This window comes from Xiphophorus couchianus, chromosome 15, assembly GCF_001444195.1.
Source record: "Xiphophorus couchianus chromosome 15, X_couchianus-1.0, whole genome shotgun sequence".
In the NCBI taxonomy this organism is placed as follows: Eukaryota; Metazoa; Chordata; class Actinopteri; order Cyprinodontiformes; family Poeciliidae; genus Xiphophorus; species Xiphophorus couchianus.
This window is the reverse complement of record NC_040242.1, coordinates 8776386-8785101: the sequence shown is the minus strand read 5'-3', so window position 1 is coordinate 8785101 and position 8716 is coordinate 8776386. Positions and strand designations below refer to the sequence as shown.

Sequence of the window (8716 nt, the reverse complement as noted above, 5' to 3'; positions counted from 1 at the left end):
AAAAACAGATGAAAATTTTTCGTTCTTTGTGGCTTTTAAAACAGGCAATGTGGCTTTCTGCCAAGGGTGCCATTACATAAGGGAGCGGCACAAGTGCTCAAGTAAAATTTCTAACAAAAAAATTGTTTTCTACTGCTTCTCTGCATACTAGAGGAAAGGGAATGGGTGCCCCCTTGTGGTGTTCAGTGTAATTTTAAAAAATATATACACTGAACATTGGACATAGATTTTGATATTCTTTGGTCCAAAATATACAATATTAATTCTGTATGGAATTATTGTACATTATTCTTAGTGAGGATGAGGAAGCTCAATTCAGCTACTTGTATCCAAGACCTCATTGTTTTAGTCATGATCAGTTTCATGACCAACAGTGAAGATGCATTATGGCTCAGTACCCAAGACATAATGTCTATCTGCCGTTCTGCCTATATGTCTATGTATCTTGAACACACATTCTTTCTGAAACACATTGGTGGCAGCATCATGCTATGTGGAACCTTTTCTTGGAAAGATCTACAATGTTTATTAAAAATCCGGTCCATTTAACCATGTTCTGCTTCATCCTACCATCGCTGGCCATTTTTTAGGCAACAAGATGCTTAAACTTGTCTGTTGAGGAGAAGTAATTTCCATGATGTCGTCTATTGACAACAAACAATGTTGTTGTCTTTTGACAACAAACAATGATGGACATGAAAGTGCACAACTATGAAAAGTATCCTATCATTTCCCCAATCGATGCTTCTTGACACACCTCATAACTAATCATCTGAGTATTTCTCCAGATGACATGACTTGAAATCTGATCTTTGTGCACTGAAAAAGTGAAATTACAGTAATGTAATGCGTAACTCTACAAATCTGAAGAAAAAAACGAGTAAAATATAAGATTCAATTTTATATCAGCTGTACATTTTTATAAAGAGGGACAACCTATTTATTTCAGAAGTTGTGTTACTGCTTTCCGTCGCTAGAGAGCGACCTCAAATTTCAGATGACAGGACAGCAACCGACCAAGGAGCTCGTTGACTGTGTGTAAACGGGGAGCCTCTCCTCTGACAAAAGCTTCATCGCTTCAAGTTGATGATTCACAGGCTCCGCAAAGTCATTTCAAAGCCTCTGTTACAGTCACTGCGCCAGCTTTGTGTACTGCGTCATTCTCGAAAACTGACCTCCAAGATGGCTTTTCAGTATCCCCAGGCTTACCGCGACGAGGCTGTTGTGAGTAAAGGGGACTCGCTAACTGATTAGCCTAGCTTGCTAAATCACTGTGGGGGTTCATTCATTTCAATGAGCGTTTGCTTTGTTAGCATGCTAGTTAGCTTAGCCAGGTGATAGAAACCAGGCTGTCAGAGCTGATAATGTAAATATGTGATTCCTAAAGTAAACAACTTACACATTGCAGTATAATATTTTGGCTTAATTATCTCCACGATATGCCGGCCCGGTATCTATATTGCCTATTAACTGAGTTTTTGCTATTATTATTATTATTTAGGTGGATGACTACCATGGTTGCAAAGTGCCAGATCCATACAGCTGGCTGGAGGATCCAGACAGTGAGAAGACACAGGTAAATCCTCATTTGTCCTCGTGCCACGAGTCGGTCACAGACACAGGAAGTCCTATGAGGAAAAAACAGAAGATACTTTCACACGTTACAGTGTTGGCAACATTTCAAAGATGCCAATTAATGTAAAACAGCTTTAACATTTTTTTTTTATTATATTTGTCACAACAAATGTAACTGAAGCAAAAATAGTAGCAGCAGATTGACCGATAATAACATGTATCATTCGATAACTTTTTTTGAGTTGTTAGCGTAATGCAGACCCTTTGGGCTCTTTTATAACATAAAATATAAAGGTGGTTTCTTCTCCCCACTTATACAACCTTCTTTAATATTGTACGTTATTTCGGTTGATCTTCATGAATTCAGTCATAAAGGGGTGAAAATATCTCTGTATATTGATTAAAAACTTAATTTTTACCATTTCATGATGTCAACCATCAAAACCGTCTGATCATTCTGTATATTGTTCCTTTTCTCTCTCACCAGGCCTTCGTCAACGCTCAGAACCAGCTGACGTTGCCATTTTTAGAACAGTGTGAAGTGCGGGATCTTTTCAAGGAGCGCATGACAGAGCTGTACGACTATCCAAAGTATAGTTGTCCGTTTAAGAGGGGAAGCAGGTGAGGCTTTCAGCAGAATGTTTTGATATTCACTCTGAGGTGACGGTTCCCAATTTGACCTCTTATGTCCATGCTTTTTTTCTTAGGTATTTTCACTTTTACAACACAGGCCTCCAGAACCAGAGTGTGATGTACGTCCAGGAGAGTTTAGATGCTGACCCCGCAGTGTTCTTAGATCCAAACACGTTTTCTGATGACGGAACAGTTGCTCTTCGAGGTATTCCATCAATTATACCTTACTTTTTTCAGACAAGTTAATAATCCTGTGTCCTTCAATAGCAATGGTTCATTTTTCTGATTAAAATAAAAACAGATGTCTAAGTTCTCTGTGTTCTTCTCTGATACTATCGAGGTTACGCATTTTCTGAGGACGGAGAGTACCTGGCCTACGGCACCAGCGCCAGCGGGTCGGACTGGGTGGAGATCCACTTCTTGCGGGTTGAGGGCGCCGAGCCTCTGGAGGACCGCCTGGAGCGAGTCAAGTTTAGCTGCATGTCCTGGACTCATGATGGGAAAGGGCTTTTTTACAATTCGTACCCAGATCAGGAGGGCAAAAGTGACGGTAAGATAATATAAGATTTCTATTTTTGATGTGAATATAAATATCTGTTATTAATGGTTCAGAAATTAGACTTTAACTGAGACTATGGTAAGGAAATTTTGCCCCATTGTTGTTTTTAATAACCAAGGTTGTATTTATTTTGGTTGCTTTATTGAACTTACTGTGTTGCACCTCGCAGGTACTGAGACCTCCACGAATCTTCATCAGAAGCTTTACTATCACATTCTGGGGACTCCACAGTCTCAGGACGTGCTGTGTGCTGAGTTTCCTGACCACCCCAAATGGATGAGTGGTGCTGAGGTGGGCCTCATAGTTCTTTGATGCTCACAAATAAATGAAATAGACTACATGTGCAAATTGATGTTAAAAGCAGCGGTTAGTGACAGGAGAGTATTTCAGGTATCAGACGATGGGCGCTATGTGCTGCTGTCAATCAGAGAAGGCTGCGATCCTGTCAACAGACTCTGGTATTGCGACTTGCAAACAACTCCTCAGGGTATTACAGGTATTCCCTTTTCTATTTGTCATCCATAGTATTTTATTCTGTGCTATTTGAAATTACCTGAGAATGTTTTTTTTTCTTGAAAAAGTTGCTTATAACTCAGTCTTTTCAAATAGCTATTCTTATATTTTTAAATGGTAACTAAATCTGAAATTAGAACATTTTGTGCAACGTTATTTGCTATAATACACACTTTTTATTTGTTTTATTTCATTTAATTTTGCACAACCTTGTGTGTTTAGGACTTTTGCCCTGGATAAAGTTGATTGACAACTTTGACGCGGAGTACGAATACGTGACCAACGAGGGAACTTTGTTTACTTTTAAGACCAACTTGGACGCCCCGCGTTACAGACTCATCAACATCGACTTCGCCTCTTCAGATCAGGAAAACTGGAAGGAGCTCATCCCTCAACATGACAAAGATGTCATTGGTGAGCTTTTGGAAAATTTTCATCTCTCTCATCACAACCACATATTTAATACACTGTATTTTATCGGGGTTTGTGTCACAGACCAACATAATCCTAAAGTAGATGGAAGTCAATAAGAATAAATAAAATATGGATGCAGCTTCCTTAATTCTGTAGCATTTTGCTACATTTAAAGCTACTTTTGTGGTGTTTTTTTTTTTATCAGATTTGCATATTTAGATGTATTTCTCTCATTCTTCTTTGCAAAATAGCTCAAACTCATCTTTGACTTTGAGCTTCTTGTGTTTGTACTGGTTCTTAAAGCTGAGATCAAATTTAAAACAGGTGAATCTTATTTACTAATTATGTGGCAAATGCAACCACAAGTGGTGTGCAAACTTTGACAGAGCTCCGTAATGTTAACCTGATTTTAAAGTCCTCACTTTCAGTTAATTTTCCCATGTCTTCCCTCCAGTGTTCGCTACCTGCACCTACTCCAGCTACCTGTTCATATGTTTCCTCCACGATGTGAAGAATGTTTTGAAGATGTACCATCTGAGCTCAGGGGAGGAGCTGAGGACCTTCCCTCTCGACGTCGGCTCTGTCGTGGGCTTTACAGGACGGAAGAGAGATTCGGAGATCTTCTACTATTTCACCTCTTTTTTATCGCCAGGTAGAAGACGCTGTGATGTTGCATAATTAATGAATACGGTGTGTGCTTTTTACAAGCCAGTAGGCTAAATATTAACAGTGCTGCTTGTTTGTGTATATTGAAATGAAGCACAGGTTCCCAGATGAACTTGCTGATCAGTCAGTCATTATTTTTTTATAAACAACAAAGGGCTGTACTGTTGAATTTTTAAAAATATTTGGTGTTTTTGATTAATTAAAGCTCTTAAAAATTACTCCTTAAAAATAGTTTGTTTTTTCAGTTTTATTGTTGACAGTGGACATTAGTGAGGTGATTAAGGTGAACGTGTTGCCAAATTTATCTTAAAGCCTGTTACAATAATAAATCACTTATTAATCCTATCTTTAAGACATTTACTCTGTGGTTCAATAATAAGATATAAAAACATGAGGAAAAAGATCAAAATGTATTTTTAAAATTAGAAACCCATTTGTCTTTTTGTTTTTTCTTGTTTCAAAAAGCTAATATAGACGTATTTAAAAACAAATTACTTAATAATTTAAACCACACAGGGAAATAACCTTCCCACTTCCTTTCCAAGTGATTTAGAAAAACACTAAATGTTTTTGTTTTCCTCCTTTCCAAGCAATCATTTACCATTGTGACCTAACTAAGGAACCACTGCAGCCCCATGTCTTCAGAGAGGTCACCGTCAAAGGTTTCAACCCTGACGACTACCAAACAACTCAGGTAACAGAGTTTAAGAAGATAAACTTCATATTTGAATACATTTTAAATATGTCAATATTTTTTTTCTGCTAAACCATTTTATGATTAAGCTGTTGTCTATTTCCGTTAGATCTTCTATCCCTCCAAGGACGGCATGCAGATACCTATGTTTATCGTTCACAAAAAAGGCATCAAACTGGACGGATCCCATCCAGGTTTCTTGTACGGCTACGGAGGCTTCAACATCTCCATCACGCCGAGTTACAGCGTCTCCCGACTCATCTTCGTCAGACATCTAGGAGGCGTTCTGGCTGTGGCCAACATCAGAGGTGGGGGCGAGTATGGGGAGACCTGGCACAAAGGTAGGCAGCTCAAGACCCGGCAGTTTATAAAACATGTATTTGGGTTGATGTTTAAAGTCACAATGATGCATTTGGTCTTCTTTAGCTGGAATGCTCGCGAACAAGCAGAACTGCTTCACAGACTTCCAGTGTGCAGCTGAATATCTCATCAAGGAGGGATACACATCGGCGTCCAAACTGACTATAAATGGAGGTTCTAACGGGGGTTTACTCGTTGGTATGTATTCCAGAGACCGGATGAGTTTCAGTTCAGATTTCCAGTTGAGTTAACAGAACACCTTGTCCCTCAGCGGCCTGTGTGAACCAGCGGCCTGAGCTGTTTGGCTGTGCCGTGGCTCAGGTGGGCGTCATGGACATGATGAAGTTCCACAAGTTCACCATCGGCCACGCATGGACCACAGACTTTGGCTGTGCAGAGGACAAAGAGCAGTTCGAGTGGCTCATTAAGTAAGACCTCCTGGGCAGTGTTGTCCATCTGTCCTCTGCGTTTTTAACCTGTTCAGAGGAAGGAAACATTTCTGTCCTGTTTGAACCAGGCCCTTCAGATTAAGAGTGCTACACTCAGGTTTCTCTCTTGCTTATTAGCTCCTTTAAGCTGTCTCGGTTTAAAAAGTGCACACACTGGTTTGAAAGTCTAATTGATCTGATCTTTACCACATTTTGTTGTTTAACTTTTAAACAATAACAATAGAAAGTACAAAAACACACACACACCACTGAATCCACTATGTTAAGAAACTGCATTAAGAGTCTGCATTCAATAAAATAGTTGTAGTTATATTTTAAATTGATATGTGGTGCTACAAATAATGATTATTTCTGTGATGGGTTTGTCTATTGATTATTCTGACAATTAATCGGGGGATAAATTTGACACGTTCCACAGATTTTTTTTTTTATTTAGAAATGCACTAGAAGATGCAAAGAATTCAGTAGCACAGCATTCCTTAATCTGATCATTTGTAAAAAAAAAAAAAAAAAAAGGATGCATCTGCAGCAAAATAAGTATTTCTACCATCAACATGTGAAAAGCTTGGCCACTTTCTGCTTGACTTAACATCAATAAAGTGTAGGGCTAATCTGTTCATTATAGTTCTGATTTATAATTTGATAGCAAAAGGTGCTTCATAAGATTTTTTCCTTTTTACAGAATTTGAACCAGTCTAAGATCAGACTAGGCCACTGGATAAGACATATTTATAAAAGTTGTTTTTTTTTCATCTGAAATAAAAATGGATATTTTTGTATTGTTTTGGATTAATTACTGCTCTAAGTATATTCTTTTAGCAAACAAGACATTAAGTCTGTACACTACAGCGAACAATTAATCACCTACTCAGTTAGTTGACCATTATTTCAATAAATGATTAATCCGAATCATTTCAGCTCTAATGATATGTTTGGTCTCAATAATTTTGACTTTACCTTTGCGCAGCAGTAATGTTCTTTACTGTCTAATATCTGTTAGTTGTACTGCATGTAGTTCTGTCTAATTATTTCTAATTTCCCAGATACTCGCCGCTGCACAACATCCATGTCCCAGAGGGCAACGGGGTCCAGTACCCAGCGGTGCTGCTGCTGACAGGAGACCACGATGACCGGGTGGTGCCCCTCCACTCGCTCAAATACATCGCCACCCTTCAGCACGCTGTGGGTCGCAGCACCAAGCAGACAAATCCTCTGTTCATCCTCGTGGACACAAAGTCGGGCCACGGAGCCGGGAAGCCCACCAGCAAAGTCATCCAGGAAGTGGCCGATACCTACGCCTTCATCGCCCGCTGTCTCAACCTGTCCTGGGTCATTTAACATCAGCACGAGTGTTTGGCTTCCCTTTACTCAGATTCAGAGGACTGTTTGTACCGACTATTGACATGATCTTTTTAACACTTAGACGAGATGTTTAATGAATCCAAGCTGTTTACCCGAGCTCCGTTATTTTTCCTTTTTAATATAAACCTGTCAGTGTTTCAGCAGCACAAACCATACACATCAAGCAGCTCACATACTTACTACATCAGGGGCCATATTCGTGGTTCTTTGCTGTCTGTATGCCCAGGAATTTTAAATCAGCCATTTCAGTTTTGAGGTCAGATGTTTATTTAAGGTTTGTTTGTCCATCCTCCAGGAGCTCCATAGCTGATGCATATTATTTAATTCTTTGTGCACAGAATGGAGCCCATGGAGTGTTGAATGATATCACTGTTCTGTAGTGTTGTGTATATGAGTGTACTGCAAGTAGACAGCATAGCTGATGTTTTTTGTGGAAATTTGCAAACATAACATTTTGCATTGATAGTGTGTGTGTGCGTATGGGGGTGTGTGCGTGTGTGCACGCATGTAATAAGGTTGGCTAACGTTTTCTTTGCAAATGAAAGTTTTCTACCTCTTGACTTGTGCTGATTGTTTACCCTGTTAAAGGGAACAAAACACAATGCCAGAATTACAATAAACTTTTTAAAGACTGATTATATTCCCTTATCCTGTAGAAAACGCATGGCGTCGACACCCTGTGGCAAAAATGCTAAAGGGAAGTTAAGTGGAAGGAAAAAGTGTTCACAGCCAACAGAAAAAATTCCATCTTTGAGAAACTCTAGCCTACAATTAAAGAAGTAATTCATGAAAGGAAGGCTGACCAAGAACAGAGTGCAAAAATTGTACATACTTTTTAGCAGACTGCAGTAAAAATCCCTTTTTATTAGTATAGTGGAATATTTAATATGTCTGGAAAAAGCTAGCCAAGCCATAATTGTCTGACATCTCTTAAAATACATCATTTATTGGGTAATGATTCTATATGAATGCCTCTGAATGCAATTAACTGAAATAAGTTTTCTGTGATTTTCTACAGAATGTGTTACGATCGGCGACTAAATCTGAGCATTCAAAAATATATGAAATTATCTCAGATTCAAACATTTAAAATTATTAGTAAATATAAATCTCGTCCATTCCCTTTTTTCATATTTGCAATGTTTTCTTGGTTGAGCAACCTGTTGTTTCTGTGTTCGTGCATGCCGCCAGCAGGGGGCACCAGTCATCCTTAAACTGACCCAACACGTGTAGGAGGAGCAGTAAATGAGGGTGGTCCAACATGGGGTCCTCCATGGGGATTCCTGATCATACATGGCTAATGTTCGAGACAACTCTTTTGTCCTACCTTCATGTGGGTGGGAAAAAAAAGCTTGGAAAAGCAAATAAACTTATTTATAAATTTCTTATGAAACCAATACATCCTCTAATTTGTCTTTGCACACAGATCAGGAGAGGGAAGCTCCTTTCACAACAAATTATGGATAAATTGCAGGTTTTAATATTTACAAA

The 8716-nt window shown here is 38.9% G+C and overlaps 1 protein-coding gene across 1 annotated transcript; it reads left to right on the top strand.

The window, feature by feature from the left end:
* The first annotated feature begins 1009 nt into the window (after positions 1-1009).
* Positions 1010-7860, top strand: prep (prolyl endopeptidase). The gene is made up of 14 exons (XM_028040872.1): positions 1010-1224; positions 1502-1576; positions 2063-2196; positions 2283-2413; positions 2549-2758; positions 2937-3058; positions 3158-3263; positions 3503-3694; positions 4149-4346; positions 4951-5054; positions 5164-5395; positions 5481-5612; positions 5686-5842; positions 6907-7860. The coding sequence occupies exons 1-14, from the start codon at positions 1087-1089 to the stop codon at positions 7199-7201; spliced, it is 2226 nt and encodes a 741-aa protein (XP_027896673.1). The 5' UTR covers positions 1010-1086; the 3' UTR covers positions 7202-7860.
* The last annotated feature ends 856 nt before the right edge of the window (positions 7861-8716 follow it).